Here is an 18,511-nt window from a genome sequence, read left to right as displayed (position 1 = left end):
GAACCTACCATGGACTAGAGTAGGTGTCTTTATACATACAGGAACCTACCATGGACTAGAGTAGGTGTCTTTATACATACAGGAACCTACCATGGACTAGAGTAGGTGTCTTTATACATACAGGAACCTACCATGGACTAGAGTAGGTGTCTTTATACATACAGGAACCTACCATGGACTAGAGTAGGTGTCTTTATACATACAGGAACCTACCATGGACTAGAGTAGGTGTCTTTATACATACAGGAACCTACCATGGACTAGAGTAGGTGTTTTTATACATACAGGAACCTACCATGGACTAGAGTAGGTGTCTTTATACATACAGGAACCTACCATGGAATATAGTAGGTGTCTTTATACATACAGTAACCTACCATGGACTATAGTAGGTGTCTTTATACATACAGGAACCTACCATGGAATATAGTAGGTGTCTTTATACATACAGGAACCTACCATGGAATATATACTATATATGGAATATATACTCTGTATACTATGGTATTTACGGTATGCTAATCGCTGCACCAACACATGAAGCAGGAATGTGTCTTTGGACATACCACATCCACTGCTAGTGTTAACAGAAACATTTCAAATGTTGAAGAGATCGATCTCACTAGACTTATTTTACTAATGTAAACGGTACCTAAGAGACTTGAACAAGTCGAGGCCTAGTCTCTCTCTCTTTATGCTAAATTAGTCCTGATCTTTCAGTCTTTTGAATGTTAATGTTCCTTCTGGAACCCTCCCCCTGCTCTTTTATACTTTATCACCAACCAAGTACTGGCTTATTGACTGTCTGTGGTCCAGACCTGTCTCTGTTTTGAATCACTGAGCTCTCTCTTCTCCCTGGTCCTGTCTGGACGAACAGGGCATCTGATGCAAACTTAGTTCTGATCTATCACACTTTTTTCAATGTTGCTGATTTTCCTGTGAACCTCAGCTATGACCTCTACCTACCTTATCTACTCCAGCTGACCCCTCTGTCTCTGTGTCCTGGCTCACTGTCTGACCCCTCTGTCTCTGTGTCCTGGCTCACTGTCTGACCCCTCTGTCTCTGTGTCCTGGCTCACTGTCTGACCCCTCTGTCTCTGTGTCCTGGCTCACTGTCTGACCCCTCTGTCTCTGTGTCCTGGCTCACTGTCTGACCCCTCTGTCTCTGTGTCCTGGCTCACTGTCTGACCCCTCTGTCTCTATGTCCTGGCTCACTGTCTGACCCCTCTGTCTCTGTGTCCTGGCTCACTGTCTGACCCCTCTGTCTCTGTGTCCTGGCTCGCTGTCTGACCCCTCTGTCTCTGTGTCCTGGCTCACTGTCTGACCCCTCTGTCTCTGTGTCCTGGCTCACTGTCTGACCCCTCTGTCTCTGTGTCCTGGCTCACTGTCTGACCCCTCTGCCGCTGTGTCCTGGCTCACTGTCTGACCCCTCTGTCTCTGTGTCCTGGCTCACTGTCTGACCCCTCTGTCTCTGTGTCCTGGCTCACTGTCTGACCCCTCTGTCTCTGTGTCCTGGCTCACTGTCTGACCCCTCTGTCTCTGTGTCCTGGCTCACTGTCTGACCCCTCTGTCTTTGTGTCCTGGCTCACTGTCTGACCCCTCTGTCTCTGTGTCCTGGCTCGCTGTCTGACCCCTCTGTCTCTGTGTCCTGGCTCGCTGTCTGACCCCTCTGTCTCTGTGTCCTGGCTCACTGTCTGACCCCTCTGTCTCTGTGTCCTGGCTCACTGTCTGACCCCTCTGTCTCTGTGTCCTGGCTCACTGTCTGACCCCTCTGTCTCTGTGTCCTGGCTCGCTGTCTGACCCCTCTGTCTCTGTGTCCTGGCTCGCTGTCTGACCCCTCTGTCTTTGTGTCCTGGCTCGCTGTCTGACCCCTCTGTCTCGGTGTCCTGGCAAACTGTCTGACCCCTCTGTCTCTGTGTCCTGGCTTACTGTCTGACCCCTCTGTCTCTGTGTCCTGGCTCGCTGTCTGACCCCTCTGCCGCTGTGTCCTGGCTCACTGTCTGACCCCTCTGCCGCTGTGTCCTGGCTCACTGTCTGATCCCTCTGTCTCTGTGTCCTGGCTCGCTGTCTGACCCCTCTGTCTCTGTGTCCTGGCTCGCTGTCTGACCCCTCTGTCGCTGTGTCCTGGCTCACTGTCTGACCCCTCTGCCGCTGTGTCCTGGCTCACTGTCTGATCCCTCTGTCTCTGTGTCCTGGCTCGCTGTCTGACCCCTCTGTCTCTGTGTCCTGGCTCGCTGTCTGACCCCTCTGTCTCTGTGTCCTGGCTCTGTCTGACCCCTCTGCCGCTGTGTCCTGGCTCACTGTCTGACCCCTCTGCCGCTGTGTCCTGGCTCACTGTCTGATCCCTCTGTCTCTGTGTCCTGGCTCATTGTCTGACCCCTCTGTCTCTGTGTCCTGGCTCACTGTCAGCTCTTCTTCTCCCTGGTCAAGTTCTGCCGACTCATGAGAGAGACCCATCTCGTTCTGATGCTAATTTAGTCCTGATCTCAGTTTTTATCTATGATTAACTACTACCTTATTGGCTATATATCGCCCAGACTGGTCTATGTTTTGAATCACTAATTTCTTGACCCTACCCAGGTTCTGTCTGGACGAGCAGGGCCACAAGGCCTTGGACCGGGACCAGGGCTTTGTCCGGCTGCAGTCTCGTCTGATTCGCTACGAGACCCAGACCACCTGCTCCAAGGAGCCTTGTCCCGTCCCCTTCGCCTTAAGCCCCGCCCCCTCGCCGGCCGTGCTGTCTGAACCAGGAAGTGTCCCGGACGGAGAGGCCCTCAACTCTGACCTGCCCAGGATCAAGAGACGATCCTGGGACACAGACGCCATCCACCCCCATAAGAGGTGAGGTTTGTGTGGTCCTCTGGAGCTCAGTAGGTAGAGCATGGCTCCTGCAACACCAGGATAGTGGGTTTGATTCCCGGGGCCCCGATACATAAAAAAAATGTGGATAAAAGCGTCTGTTAAATGGCATATTAGAGGCATCATGTTCTATATAGGCGAAGGGTCCGTACACACAGCCTGTGGTTTAGAGCAGGTGCTAGAGGTCAAATGTTACGTACATACATCCTGTGGTTTAGAGCAGGTGCTAGAGGTCAAAGGTTACGTACATACAGCCTGTGGTTTAGAGCAGGTGCTGGAGGTCAAAGGTTACGTACATACATCCTGTATTTTAGAGCAGATGCTAGAGGTCAAAGGTTACGTACATACAGCCTGTGGTTTAGAGCAGGTGCTGGAGGTCAAAGGTTACGTACATACATCCTGTATTTTAGAGCAGATGCTAGAGGTCAAAGGTTACGTACATACAGCCTGTGGTTTAGAGCATGTGCTAGAGGTCAAAGGTTACGTACATACAGCCTGTGGTTTATAGCAGGTGCTAGAGGTCAAAGGTTACGTACATACAGCCTGTGGTTTAGAGCAGGTGCTAGAGGTCAAAGGTTACGTACATACAGCCTGTGGTTTAGAGCAGGTGCTAGAGGTCAAAGGTTACGTACATACAGCCTGTGGTTTAGAGCAGGTGCTAGAGGTCAAAGGTTACGTACATACAGCCTGTGGTTTAGAGCAGGTGATGGAGGTCAAAGGTTACGCACATACATCCTGTATTTTAGAGCAGATGCTAGAGGTCAAAGGTTACGTACATACAGCCTGTGGTTTAGAGCAGATGCTAGAGGTCAAAGGTTACGTACATACAGCCTGTGGTTTAGAGCAGATGCTAGAGGTCAAAGGTTACGTACATACAGCCTGTGGTTTAGAGCAGGTGCTGGAGGTCAAAGGTTACGTACATACAGCCTGTGGTTTATAGCAGGTGCTAGAGGTCAAAGGTTACGTACATACAGCCTGTGGTTTAGAGCAGGTGCTAGAGGTCAAAGGTTACGCACATACAGCCTGTGGTTTAGAGCAGGTGCTAGAGGTCAAAGGTTACGTACATACAGCCTGTGGTTTAGAGCAGGTGCTAGAGGTCAAAGGTTACGTACATACATCCTGTGGTTTAGAGCAGGTGCTGGAGGTCAAAGGTTACGTACATACAGCCTGTGGTTTAGAGCAGGTGCTAGAGGTCAAAGGTTACGTACATACATCCTGTGGTTTAGAGCAGGTGCTCGAGGTCAAAGGTTACGTACATACAGCCTGTGGTTTAGAGCAGGTGCTAGAGGTCAAAGACTATATACAACAGAATGTTGTTTTTTTTACTCTGCAGACTGATTTAAGCTCCCATCTTTGTTATTGAAACAACGTTTCCAGCCTTAGGTCACCTAAAGTGGAACTAGGCTTGAAACCTTGTAACAATAAACTTCATAGGGGAATAGATTACAATGTGATAGTCTAGGTTGTATTGGCCACCCCACTATCTCTACTCGTTACATTTCATCTTGGGATGTTTGCAGTCTCAGTATATTTGTTCATCAAATCCCAGATTTTACACACAGATATTTCACAGGATGAATAAATGTGAAGCATCCGGTTGGCTTTTCCGCTCACGACCAAATATGGTGATGAGAGGAAGCCCAGTGGCCGGCGGTGGGGAAAGATGGAGCAAGATGGATTTTAGCCGACATTCTGTTTAAATGTTTCATCGATGAAAAAAATGAATCTCAATATAGTTTTCTGTTCCCAAAACTAGAATCTGTTATGAACAGAGTGGACTAAGTTTAGTTGACTTTACCCTTTGACAAAGTTTTTTTAAATTGCATTGTTTAGAAGGAGTGCAAAGGCGAATTTAGTTATTGCACACACGCACTCCACAAAGTAGGCGTTCCCTAATGGAAATTTCTCTGTTCCCTTTGACCAGAAACAACAGGATTTCTCTGTTCCCTTTGATCAGAAACAGCAGGATTTCTCTGTTCCCTTTGATCAGAAACAACAGGATTTCTCTGTTCCCTTTGATCAGGAAACAGCAGGATTTCTCTGTTCCCTTTGATCAGAAACAACAGGATTTCTCTGTTCCCTTTGACCAGAAACAACAGGATTTCTCTGTTCCCTTTGACCAGAAACAACAGGATTTCTCTGTTCCCTTTGATCAGAAACAACAGGATTTCTCTGTTCCCTTTGATCAGAAACAACAGGATTTCTCTGTTCCCTTTGATCAGAAACAGCAGGATTTCTCTGTTCCCTTTGATCAGAAACAGCAGGATTTCTCTGTTCCCTTTGATCAGAAACAGCAGGATTTCTCTGTTGCCTTTGATCAGAAACAACAGGATTTCTCTGTTCCCTTTGACCAGAAACAGCAGGATTTTTCTGTTCCCTTTGATCAGAAACAACAGGATTTCTCTGTTCCCTTTGATCAGAAACAGCAGGATTTCTCTGTTCCCTTTGATCAGAAACAGCAGGATTTCTCTGTTCCCTTTGATCAGAAACAGCAGGATTTCTCTGTTCCCTTTGATCAGAAACAGCAGGATTTCTCTGTTCCCTTTGATCAGAAACAACAGGATTTCTCTGTTCCCTTTGACCAGAAACAGCAGGATTTCTCTGTTCCCTTTGATCAGAAACAACAGGATTTCTCTGTTCCCTTTGATCAGAAACAACAGGATTTATCTGTTCCCTTTGATCAGAAACAGCAGGATTTCTCTGTTCCCTTTGATCAGAAACAACAGGATTTCTCTGTTCCCTTTGATCAGAAACAGCAGGATTTCTCTGTTCCCTTTGATCAGAAACAGCAGGATTTCTTTTCTTCTTTCTAGGTCATCAATGTTTAATCTTGGTTGTTGTTTACATGCCCCCTGGGTTAACACCAGTCATTCAGTCACTAGTCATCTATAGACTCGTCCCTAGAGAGGGTCTGTCAGATCTGAGGAAGGGACATCAGGATATTATGTCTCCTGTCAGCTGGAGATGTAGCAGCTCCTAAGCCTTTCAGAGCAGCAGTAGTTAACATCAAGATGAAATGGTTTTGCCTAAAAGTGGACAGCGTTGGTGACTTATATGATAGTAGTAGAAAAGAAAATGCTGTTTCCGGGTTCTGAGGTATTCAGATGTGTTTGAAGTTTTTCCCCTTGAAATCTTCTCTCTCTCGCTCTCTCTCACACACACACACACACACACACACACACACACACACACACACAGAGAGGGAGATAGTTCCCCTCTGCAGGTACGGACTGTTAATAGTTTATCGTGACTCTCTGCAGCACATTCCATTGCTGACTCTTATTGCATGTACATACGGGAGTAATCCCAAATGGCACCCTATTCCCTATATAGTGCACTACTTTTGACCAGGGCCTTCAGGGTAGAAGTAGTGCACTAAATAGGGAATAGGGTGCTCTTTAGGATGCAGAAGCTGTATAGTCTGTTGTCAGCATATTGTCTTTCAAACTGGAACTGAATGTTAATTATTCACACATTGATACCTTTTATATGTAGTTTTATGTTAGATATAAATCTGCTGAGGAGGGTTTTATTACTCAGGTGATGTGACCAGCAGATATAAATGATGGTTTTATTCCTCAGGTGATGTGACCAGCAGATATAAATGATGGTTTTATTCCTCAGGTGATGTGACCAGCAGATATAAATGATGGTTTTATTACTCAGGTGATGTGACCAGCAGATATAAATGATGGTTTTATTACTCAGGTGATGTGACCAGCAGATATAAATGATGGTTTTATTTATTCAGGTGATGTGACCAGCAAATATAAATGATGGTTTTATTCCTCAGGTGATGTGACCAGCAGATATACATGATGGTTTTATTCCTCAGGTGATGTGACCAGCAGATATAAATGATGGTTTTATTCCGCAGGTGATGTGACCAGCAGATATACATGATGGTTTTATTCCTCAGGTGATGTGACCAGCAGATATAAATGATGGTTTTATTCCTCAGGTGATGTGACCAGCAGATATAAATGATGGTTTTATTACTCAGGTGATGTGACCAGCAGATATAAATGATGGTTTTATTACTCAAGTGATGTGATCAGCAGATATAAATGATCGTTTTATTCCTCAGGTGATGTGACCAACAGATATAAATGATGGTTTTATTCCTCAGGTGATGTGACCAGCAGATATAAATGATGGTTTTATTCCTCAGGTGATGTGACCAGCAGATATAAATGATGGTTTTATTACTCAGGTGATGTGACCAGCAGATATAAATGATGGTTTTATTCCTCAGGTGATGTGACCAGCAGATATAAATGATGGTTTTATTCCTCAGGTGATGTGACCAGCAGATATAAATGATGGTTTTATTCCTCAGGTGATGTGACCAGCAGATATAAATGATGGTTTTATTCCTCAGGTGATGTGACCAGCAGATATACATGATGGTTTTAAAACTCATAAAACTGGAATTGATGTTTCCACGGTGAATATCAAGCGATGTAACCTAGTAGGCTTAATGATGTAATATGATGTCAGCATGCAACAGGTTGATGCCTCTCTACATTACTTTCCAGATGAATATCTTTAGGAGCCATCTTGGCTACTGTATAATTGCATGGAGATGAAATATGTTGTCTGTTGCCATGGAATTGAACCTTAATTGATTATGGTGTCAGCTGAGGTCATTAGTAGAGTAGATTCAACAGTAGTCTTTCTGGCAGAGATAGTGACACCACTTTGTCAGAAAGTATTCTGTGTGTGTGTGCGCGTGTCTGTGTGTGTTTAACTGTCTGTGTGTCTGTATTGTTCAGGCTGGCCAAGTCAGAGAGCAGTGAGTCCCTGGGCTCTGTGTGCAGTGGCAGCAGTGGAACTGATACCCACCCAGTTGTGAGAGGCTTGAGACTGCAGAAAACCAGGTCTCAGTCCTCCTCCTCTGTCTCATCCCTGAGACTGGGCCCCCAGGGGCCAGAGAAGCACCATCCTGACCCCCAAAACAGCCACAGAGCCCCCCAGGGACACAGGCAGGGACAGGCAGAGGACAAGGCCAGCAAGGAGTCTCGCTCCCAGAAACATGACCGGGTAAGAGGTCATACTGGCTGATGGCTTTATTGTATCTGTTGGGGAAATATTTCTGTGTTGTACAGCATGTAGATATTCACATAGAGTATTTATCTCTATAGACAGACACACAACATCTAGATTCATAGTGTTCCATTAGGTTATGCTGTGCTGTGTTGTCATATCGTAGCCCTCCACTAGGTAACTAGGACATGATGATGCTGCTGCAGATCTCTAACGACAGCGGAACATTCCTTTCTGTTCTACCATTATCCACAATGTTAAGGTCCGTGAGGGACAGCGGTACATTCCTTTCTGTCCTACCATTATCCACAATGTTAAGGTCCGTGAGGGGCAGCGGTACATTCCTTTCTGTTCTACCATTATCCACAATGTTAAGGTCCGTGAGGGACAGCGGTACATTCCTTTCTGTCCTACCATTATCCACAATGTTAAGGTCCGTGAGGGGCAGCGGTACATTCCTTTCTGTTCTACCATTATCCACAATGTTAAGGTCCGTGAGGGGCAGCGGTACATTCCTTTCTGTTCTACCATTATCCACAATGTTAAGGTCCGTGAGGGGCAGCGGTACATTCCTTTCTGTTCTACCATTATCCATTATCCACAATGTTAAGGTCCGTGAGGGGCAGCGGTACATTCCTTTCTGTCCTACCATTATGCATTATCCACAATGTTAAGATCCGTGAGGGGCAGCGGTACATTCCTTTCTGTCCTACCATTATCCACAATGTTAAGGTCCGTGAGGGGCAGCGGTACATTCCTTTCTGTCCTACCATTATCCACAATGTTAAGGTCCGTGAGGGGCAGCGGTACATTCCTTTCTGTTCTACCATTATCCACAATGTTAAGATCCGTGAGGGGCAGCGGTACATTCCTTTCTGTCCTACCATTATCCACAATGTTAAGGTCCGTGAGGGGCAGCGGTACATTCCTTTCTGTTCTACCATTATCCACAATGTTAAGGTCCGTGAGGGGCAGCGGTACATTCCTTTCTGTTCTACCATTATCCACAATGTTAAGATCCGTGAGGGGCAGTGGTACATTCCTTTCTGTTCTACCATTATCCACAATGTTAAGGTCCGTGAGGGGCAGTGGTACATTCCTTTCTGTTCTACCATTATCCACAATGTTAAGATCCGTGAGGGGCAGTGGTACATTCCTTTCTGTTCTACCATTATCCACAATGTTAAGATCCGTGAGGGGCAGTGGTACATTCCTTTCTGTTCTACCATTATCCACAATGTTAAGGTCCGTGAGGGGCAGCGGTACATTCCTTTCTGTCCTACCATTATCCACAATGTTAAGGTCCGTGAGGGGCAGCGGTACATTCCTTTCTGTCCTACCATTATCCATTATCCACAATGTTAAGGTCCGTGAGGGGCGCGGTACATTCCTTTCTGTTCTACCATTATCCATTATCCACAATGTTAAGGTCCGTGAGGGGCAGTGGTACATTCCTTTCTGTTCTACCATTATCCACAATGTTAAGGTCCGTGAGGGGCAGCGGTACATTCCTTTCTGTCCTACCATTATCCACAATGTTAAGGTCCGTGAGGGGCAGCGGTACATTCCTTTCTGTCCTACCATTATCCATTATCCACAATGTTAAGATCCGTGAGGGGCAGCGGTACATTCCTTTCTGTCCTACCATTATCCACAATGTTAAGGTCCGTGAGGGGCAGCGGTGCATTCCTTTCTGTCCTACCATTATCCACAATGTTAAGATCCGTGAGGGGCAGTGGTACATTCCTTTCTGTTCTACCATTATCCACAATGTTAAGGTCCGTGAGGGGCAGCGGTACATTCCTTTCTGTCCTACCATTATCCACAATGTTAAGATCCGTGAGAGGCCTCCCGAGTGGGGCAGTGGTACATTCCTTTCTGTCCTACCATTATCCACAATGTTTAGATCCGTGAGGGGCAGCGGTACATTCCTTTCTGTCCTACCATTATCCACAATGTTAAGATCCGTGAGGGGCAGTGGTACATTCCTTTCTGTTCTACCATTATCCACAATGTTAAGGTCCGTGAGGGGCAGCGGTACATTCCTTTCTGTCCTACCATTATCCACCATGTTAAGGTCCGTGAGGGGCAGTGGTACATTCCTTTCTGTTCTACCATTATCCACAATGTTAAGGTCCGTGAGGGGCAGCGGTACATTCCTTTCTGTTCTACCATTATCCACAATGTTAAGGTCCGTGAGGGGCAGCGGTACATTCCTTTCTGTCCTACCATTATCCACAATGTTAATATTCGTGAGGGGCAGCGGTACATTCCTTTCTGTCCTACCATTATCCACAATGTTAAGATCCGTGAGAGGCCTCCCGAGTGGGGCAGTGGTACATTCCTTTCTGTCCTACCATTATCCACAATGTTAAGGTCCGTGAGGGGCAGCGGTACATTCCTTTCTGTCCTACCATTATCCACAATGTTAAGATCCGTGAGGGGCAGCGGTACATTCCTTTCTGTCCTACCATTATCCACAATGTTAAGGTCCGTGAGGGTCCTCCCGAGTGGCGCAGCAGTCTAAGGCACTGCATCGCAGTGTCACAGCCGGGCTTGACCCGGGAGACCCATGAGGCGGTTGCACAATTGGACCAGCGTTGTCCGGGTTAGGGGAGGTTTTGTCCAACCGCGATGTCCTTGTCCCATCGCGCTCTAGCGACTCCTTGTGGCGGGCCCGGGCGCCTGCAAGCTGGCATCCGGTCGCCAGTTGTTCAGTGTTTCCTCTGACACATTGGTGCGGCTGGCTTCCGGGTTAAGCGAGCAGTGTGTCAAGAAGCAGTGCGGCTTGGTCGTGTTTCAGAGGACGCATGGCTCTCGGCCTTCGCCTCTCCTGAGTCCGTAGGGGAGTTGCAGCGATGAGACCAAACTGTAACTGCCAATTGGAGAGAAAATGGGGTAAAAGTACAAAAAATAAATAAATTAAAAAAATATCCTTGTGGTAAGAGTTTCAGTTTCAAGGAACAAGACGTTGAGCTGTTCTGAAACCCAAGATTATCAACCACAACAAGACCAACGTGGCCCGTGGAGAAAAATACAGGTTTATTTAGAGAAATACAGGTTTATTTAGAGAAATACAGGTTTATTTAGAGAAACACAGGTTTATTTCGAGGAGGGATGGGCAACTGGCGACACCCTGCCCTTTTAGCCTTTTCTAGGCCTGTTGGGGGGGGGGGGGGGGGGGGGGGGGGTGCTGCTAAAACGTTTTGCTTCAAGGTGGGGGTATGGATGTGGGTACACAGACCCGCGAGCCACTGCGGCTCCCCATGATAAATTCATATTTTGGTAGCTCTCACTCCCATCAACGTTGCCCATCCCTGAAGTAGAGAAATGTCAGTGATTCCCATTGACACACACACACATTTTTTATTTAATGTAACCTTTATTTAACGAGACAAGTCAGAACAGCATGCAGAGTGGTTTCTGTTGTTTCTGTTCCAGATGCTAAAAGAGGTTGTGGCGAAGACACTGAAGCATCATGGGATCACCAGAGAACACAAGTGTCTTGCCGCCTGCAGTCAAAGACTGTTTGAAATCTCCAAATTCTATCTGAAGGTTCCTCTCCTTTTTCCTTTCTTTGAATTTGACATTTAGCACCAACCGTGAGTTAACGTGAAAACTTCAACTAGAAGTCCCCGTTTTCAATGACAGAATGACAACTAAGACTGTAAGACAGATTGTTAGACGGATTGTTTTGTGTTGCCTTGTCCTGAGCTTTTAATTTGCCCTGTTCACCTATGTTAAATAAGATAGAGAGATAAGCTGGCTGTTACATCATCACCCCAGAGACTATAGAGAGATAAGCTGACTGTCTGACCTGACTATAGCAGCTGACTGTTACATCATCACCCCAGAGACTAGAGAGAGATAAGCTGACTGTTACATCATCACCCCAGAGACTATAGAGAGATAAGCTGACTGTCTGACCTGACTATAGCAGCTGACTGTTACATCATCACCCCAGAGACTAGAGAGAGATAAGCTGACTGTCTGACCTGACTATAGCAGCTGACTGTTACATCATCACCCCAGAGACTATAGAGAGATAAGCTGACTGTTACATCATCACCCCAGAGACTATAGAGAGATAAGCTGACTGTCTGACCTGACTATAGCAGCTGACTGTTACATCATCACCCCAGAGACTAGAGAGAGATAAGCTGACTGTTACATCATCACCCCAGAGACTATAGAGAGATAAGCTGACTGTTACATCATCACCCCAGAGACTATAGAGAGATACGCTGACTGTCTGACCTGACTATAGCAGCTGACTGTTACAGTATCACCCCAGAGACTAGAGAGAGATAAGCTGACTGTTACATCATCACCCCAGAGACTATAGAGAGATAAGCTGACTGTCTGACCTGACTATAGCAGCTGACTGTTACAGTATCACCCCAGAGACTAGAGAGAGATAAGCTGACTGTTACAGTATCACCCCAGAGACTATAGAGAGATAAGCTGGCTGTCTGACCTGACTATAGCAGCTGGCTGTTACATCATCACCCCAGAGACTATAGAGAGATAAGCTGACTGTCTGACCTGACTATAGCAGCTGACTGTTACAGTATCACCCCAGAGACTAGAGAGAGATAAGCTGACTGTTACATCATCACCCCAGAGACTATAGAGAGATAAGCTGATTGTCTGACCTGACTATAGCAGCTGACTGTTACAGTATCACCCCAGAGACTAGAGAGAGATAAGCTGACTGTCTGACCTGACTATAGCAGCTGACTGTTACATCATCACCCCAGAGACTAGAGAGAGATAAGCTGACTGTCTGACCTGACTATAGCAGCTGACTGTTACATCATCACCTCAGAGACTATAGAGAGATAAGCTGACTGTCTGACCTGACTATAGCAGCTGACCGTTACAGTATCACCCCAGAGACTAGAGAGAGATAAGCTGACTGTTACATCATCACCCCAGAGACTATAGAGAGATAAGCTGACTGTTACATCATCACCCCAGAGACTATAGAGAGATAAGCTGGCTGTCTGACCTGACTATAGCAGCTGACTGTTACATCATCACCCCAGAGACTATAGATAGATAAGCTGGCTGTCTGACATGACTATAGCAGCTGACTGTTACATCGTCACCCCAGAGACGATAGAGAGATAAGCTGACTGTCTGACCTGACTATAGCAGCTGACTGACTGTTACAGTATCACCCCAGAGACTATAGAGAGATAAGCTGACTGTCTGACCTGACTATAGCAGCTGTTACATCATCACCCCAGAGACTATAGAGAGATAAGCTGACTGTCTGACCTGACTATAAGCAGCTGACTGTTACAGTATCACCCCAGAGACTATAGAGAGATAAGCTGACTGTCTGACCTGACTATAGCAGCTGACTGTTACATCATCACCCCAGAGACTATAGAGAGATAACCTGACTGTTACATCATCACCCAGAGACTATAGAGAGATAAGCTGGCTGTCTGACCTGACTATAGCAGCTGACTGTTACATCATCACCCCAGAGACTATAGAGAGATAAGCTGACTGTCTGACCTGACTATAGCAGCTGACTGTTACAGTATCACCCCAGAGACTATAGAGAGATAAGCTGACTGTCTGACCTGACTATAGCAGCTGACTGTTACATCATCACCCCAGAGACTATAGAGAGATAAGCTGACTGTCTGACCTGACTATAGCAGCTGACTGTTACATCATCACCCCAGAGACTATAGAGAGATAAGCTGACTGTTACATCATCACCCCAGAGACTATAGAGAGATAAGCTGACTGTCTGACCTGACTATAGCAGCTGACTGTTACAGTATCACCCCAGAGACTATAGAGAGATAAGCTGACTGTTACATCATCACCCCAGAGACTATAGAGAGATAAGCTGACTGTTACATCATCACCCCAGAGACTATAGAGAGATAAGCTGACTGTCTGACCTGACTTTAGCAGCTGACTGTTACATAATCACCCCAGAGACTATAGAGAGATAAGCTGACTGTTAAATCAAATCAAATCAAATGTTATTTGTCACATACACATGGTTAGCAGATGTTAATGCGAGTGTAGCGAATTGCTTGTGCTTCTAGTTCCGACAATGCAGTAATAACCAACAAGTAATCTAACCTAACAATTCCACAACTACTACCTTATACACACAAGTGTAAAGGGATAAAGAATATGTACATAACGATATATGAATGAGTGATGGTACAGAACGGCATCATCACCCCAGAGACTATAGAGTGATAAGCTGACTGTCTGACCTGACTATAGCAGCTGACTGTTACATCATCACCCCAGAGACTATAGAGAGATAAGCTGGCTGTTACATCATCACCCCAGAGACTATAGAGAGATAAGCTGACTATTACATCATCACCTCAGAGACTATAGAGAGATAAGCTGACTGTTACATCATCATCCCAGAGACTATAGAGAGATAAGCTGACTGTCTTACCTGACAATAGCAGCTGACTGACTGTAACATCATCACCCCAGAGACTATAGAGAGATAAGCTGGCTGTCTGACCTGACTATAGCAGCTGACTGTTACATCATCACCCCAGAGACTATAGAGAGATAAGCTGGCTGTCTTACCTGACTATAGCAGCTGACTGTTACAGTATCACCCCAGAGACTAGAGAGAGATAAGCTGACTGTTACATCATCACCCCAGAGACTATAGAGAGATAAGCTGGCTGTTACATCATCACCCCAGAGACTATAGAGAGATAAGCTGACTGTTACATCATCACCCCAGAGACTATAGAGAGATAAGCTGACTGTTACATCATCACCCCAGAGACTATAGAGAGATAAGCTGGCTGTCTGACCTGACTATAGCAGCTGACTGTTACACTATCACCCCAGAGACTATAGAGAGATAAGCTGACTGTTACATCATCACCCCAGAGACTAGAGAGAGATAAGCTGACTGTTACAGTATCACCCCAGAGACTATAGAGAGATAAGCTGGCTGTCTGACCTGACTATAGCAGCTGGCTGTTACATCATCACCCCAGAGACTATAGAGAGATAAGCTGACTGTCTGACCTGACTATAGCAGCTGACTGTTACATCATCACCCCAGAGACTAGAGAGAGATAAGCTGGCTGTTACATCATCACCCCAGAGACTATAGAGAGATAAGCTGACTGTCTGACCTGACTATAGCAGCTGACTGTTACAGTATCACCCCAGAGACTAGAGAGAGATACGCTGACTGTTACATCATCACCCCAGAGACTATAGAGAGATAAGCTGATTGTCTGACCTGACTATAGCAGCTGACTGTTACAGTATCACCCCAGAGACTAGAGAGAGATAAGCTGACTGTCTGACCTGACTATAGCAGCTGACTGTTACATCATCACCCCAGAGACTAGAGAGAGATAAGCTGACTGTCTGACCTGACTATAGCAGCTGACTGTTACATCATCACCCCAGAGACTATAGAGAGATAAGCTGACTGTCTGACCTGACTATAGCAGCTGACTGTTACAGTATCACCCCAGAGACTAGAGAGAGATACGCTGACTGTTACATCATCACCCCAGAGACTATAGAGAGATAAGCTGACTGTTACATCATCACCCCAGAGACTATAGAGAGATAAGCTGACTGTCTGACCTGACTATAGCAGCTGACTGTTACATCATCACCCCAGAGACTATAGAGAGATATGCTGACTGTTACATCATCACCCCAGAGACTATAGAGAGATAAGCTGACTGTTACATCATCACCCCAGAGACTATAGAGAGATAAGCTGACTGTTACATCATCACCCCAGAGACTATAGAGAGATAAGCTGGCTGTCTGACCTGACTATAGCAGCTGACTGTTACAGTATCACCCCAGAGACTATAGAGAGATAAGCTGACTGTCTGACCTGACTATAGCAGCTGACTGTTACATCATCACCCCAGAGACTATAGAGAGATATGCTGACTGTTACATCATCACCCCAGAGACTATAGAGAGATAAGCTGACTGTTACATCATCACCCCAGAGACTATAGAGAGATAAGCTGGCTGTTACATCATCACCCCAGAGACTATAGAGAGATAAGCTGACTGTTACATCATCACCCCAGAGACTATAGAGAGATACGCTGACTGTTACATCATCACCTCAGAGACTATAGAGAGATAAGCTGACTGTTACATCATCACCTCAGAGACTATAGAGAGATAAGCTGACTGTCTGACCTGACTATAGCAGCTGACTGTTACATCATCACCCCAGAGACTATAGAGAGATAAGCTGACTGTTACATCATCACCCCAGAGACTATAGAGAGATAAGCTGACTGTCTGACCTGACTATAGCAGCTGACTGTTACATCATCACCCCAGAGACTAGAGAGAGATAAGCTGACTGTCTGACCTGACTATAGCAGCTGACTGTTACATCATCACCCCAGAGACTATAGAGAGATAAGCTGACTGTTACATCATCACCCCAGAGACTATAGAGAGATAAGCTGACTGTCTGACCTGACTATAGCAGCTGACTGTTACATCATCACCCCAGAGACTAGAGAGAGATAAGCTGACTGTTACATCATCACCCCAGAGACTATAGAGAGATAAGCTGACTGTTACATCATCACCCCAGAGACTATAGAGAGATACGCTGACTGTCTGACCTGACTATAGCAGCTGACTGTTACAGTATCACCCCAGAGACTAGAGAGAGATAAGCTGACTGTTACATCATCACCCCAGAGACTATAGAGAGATAAGCTGACTGTCTGACCTGACTATAGCAGCTGACTGTTACAGTATCACCCCAGAGACTAGAGAGAGATAAGCTGACTGTTACAGTATCACCCCAGAGACTATAGAGAGATAAGCTGGCTGTCTGACCTGACTATAGCAGCTGGCTGTTACATCATCACCCCAGAGACTATAGAGAGATAAGCTGACTGTCTGACCTGACTATAGCAGCTGACTGTTACAGTATCACCCCAGAGACTAGAGAGAGATAAGCTGACTGTTACATCATCACCCCAGAGACTATAGAGAGATAAGCTGATTGTCTGACCTGACTATAGCAGCTGACTGTTACAGTATCACCCCAGAGACTAGAGAGAGATAAGCTGACTGTCTGACCTGACTATAGCAGCTGACTGTTACATCATCACCCCAGAGACTAGAGAGAGATAAGCTGACTGTCTGACCTGACTATAGCAGCTGACTGTTACATCATCACCTCAGAGACTATAGAGAGATAAGCTGACTGTCTGACCTGACTATAGCAGCTGACTGTTACAGTATCACCCCAGAGACTAGAGAGAAGATAGCTGACTGTTACATCATCACCCAGAGACTATAGAGAGATAAGCTGACTGTTACATCATCACCCCAGAGACTATAAGAGATAACTGGCTGTCTGACCTGACTATAGCAGCTGCTGTTAACATCATCACCCCAGAGACTAAGATAGATAAGCTGCTGTCTGACTATGCTATAGCACTGACTGTTCAATCGCACCCCAGAGACGATAGAGAGATAAGCTGACTGTCTGACCGTGACTATAGCAGCTGACTGACTGTTACAGTATCACCCCAGAGACTATAGAGAGTAAGCTGACTGTCTGACCTGCTATAGCAGCTGTTACATCATCACCCCAGAGACTATAGAGAGATAAGCTGACTGTCTGACCTGACTATAAGCAGCTGACTGTTACAGTATCACCCAGAGACTATAGAGAGATAAGCTGACTGTCTGACCTGACTATAGCAGCTGACTGTTACTCATCACCCCAGAGACTATAGAGAGATAACCTGACTGTTACATCATCACCCAAGGACTTAGAGAGATAAGCTGGCTGTCTGACCTGACTATAGCAGCTGACTGTTACATCATCACCCCAGAGACTATAGAGAGATAAGCTGACTGTCTGACCTGACTATAGCAGCTGACTGTTACAGTATCACCCCAGAGACTATAGAGATAAGCTGACTGTCTGACCTGACTATAGCAGCTGACTGTTACATCATCACCCCAGAGACTATAGAAAGATAAGCTGACTGTCTGACCTGACTATAGCAGCTGACTTTACATCATCACCCCAGAGACTATAGAGAGATAAGCTGACTGTTACATCATCACCCCAGAGACTATAGAGAGATAAGCTGACTGTCTGACCTGACTATAGCAGCTGACGTTACATACACCACCCAGAGACTATAGAGAGATAAGCTGACTGTTCACATCACCCCAGAGACTATAGAGAGATAAGCTGACTGTTTACATAGTCATCACCCCACTTAGACAAGGAGAATTCTCTCACCAGAGAGATAGTATATTCTCACCAGTGACATACGTATCCTGTATAGACCTGATCATAAGAGGATTTGTATCACGACTACCCCAGAGACTATAGAGAGATAAGCTGACTGTCTGACCTGACTATAGCAGCTGACTGTTACAGTATCACCCACAGAGACTATGAGAGAGATAGCTGACTGTTACATCATCACCCCAGAGACTATAGAGAGATAAGCTGACTGTTACATCATCACCCCAGAGACTAAGAAGAGATAAGCTGACTGTTACATCATCACCCCAGAGACTATAGAGAGATATGCTGGCTGTCTGACCTGAC

At 45.9% G+C, this 18,511-nt stretch overlaps 1 protein-coding gene across 3 annotated transcripts in view; it reads left to right on the top strand.

The window, feature by feature from the left end:
* LOC120048892 (MDM2 binding protein) overlaps positions 1-18,511 on the top strand; it is a 66,790-nt gene that overhangs the window by 39,487 nt on the left and 8,792 nt on the right. For all 3 annotated transcript variants that reach the window (XM_038995203.1, XM_038995202.1, XM_038995201.1), the window contains 3 exons: positions 2,581-2,841; positions 7,635-7,902; positions 11,347-11,460. In XM_038995203.1, the coding sequence (XP_038851131.1) occupies positions 2,581-2,841; positions 7,635-7,902; positions 11,347-11,460 (643 nt within the window). The remainder of the gene's footprint in view (positions 1-2,580; positions 2,842-7,634; positions 7,903-11,346; positions 11,461-18,511) is intronic.

Source organism: Salvelinus namaycush, chromosome 5, assembly GCF_016432855.1.
Source record: "Salvelinus namaycush isolate Seneca chromosome 5, SaNama_1.0, whole genome shotgun sequence".
In the NCBI taxonomy this organism is placed as follows: domain Eukaryota; kingdom Metazoa; phylum Chordata; class Actinopteri; order Salmoniformes; family Salmonidae; genus Salvelinus; species Salvelinus namaycush.
Note: the sequence above shows the minus strand (reverse complement) of the source record. Positions and strands in the feature narration are given on the sequence as shown.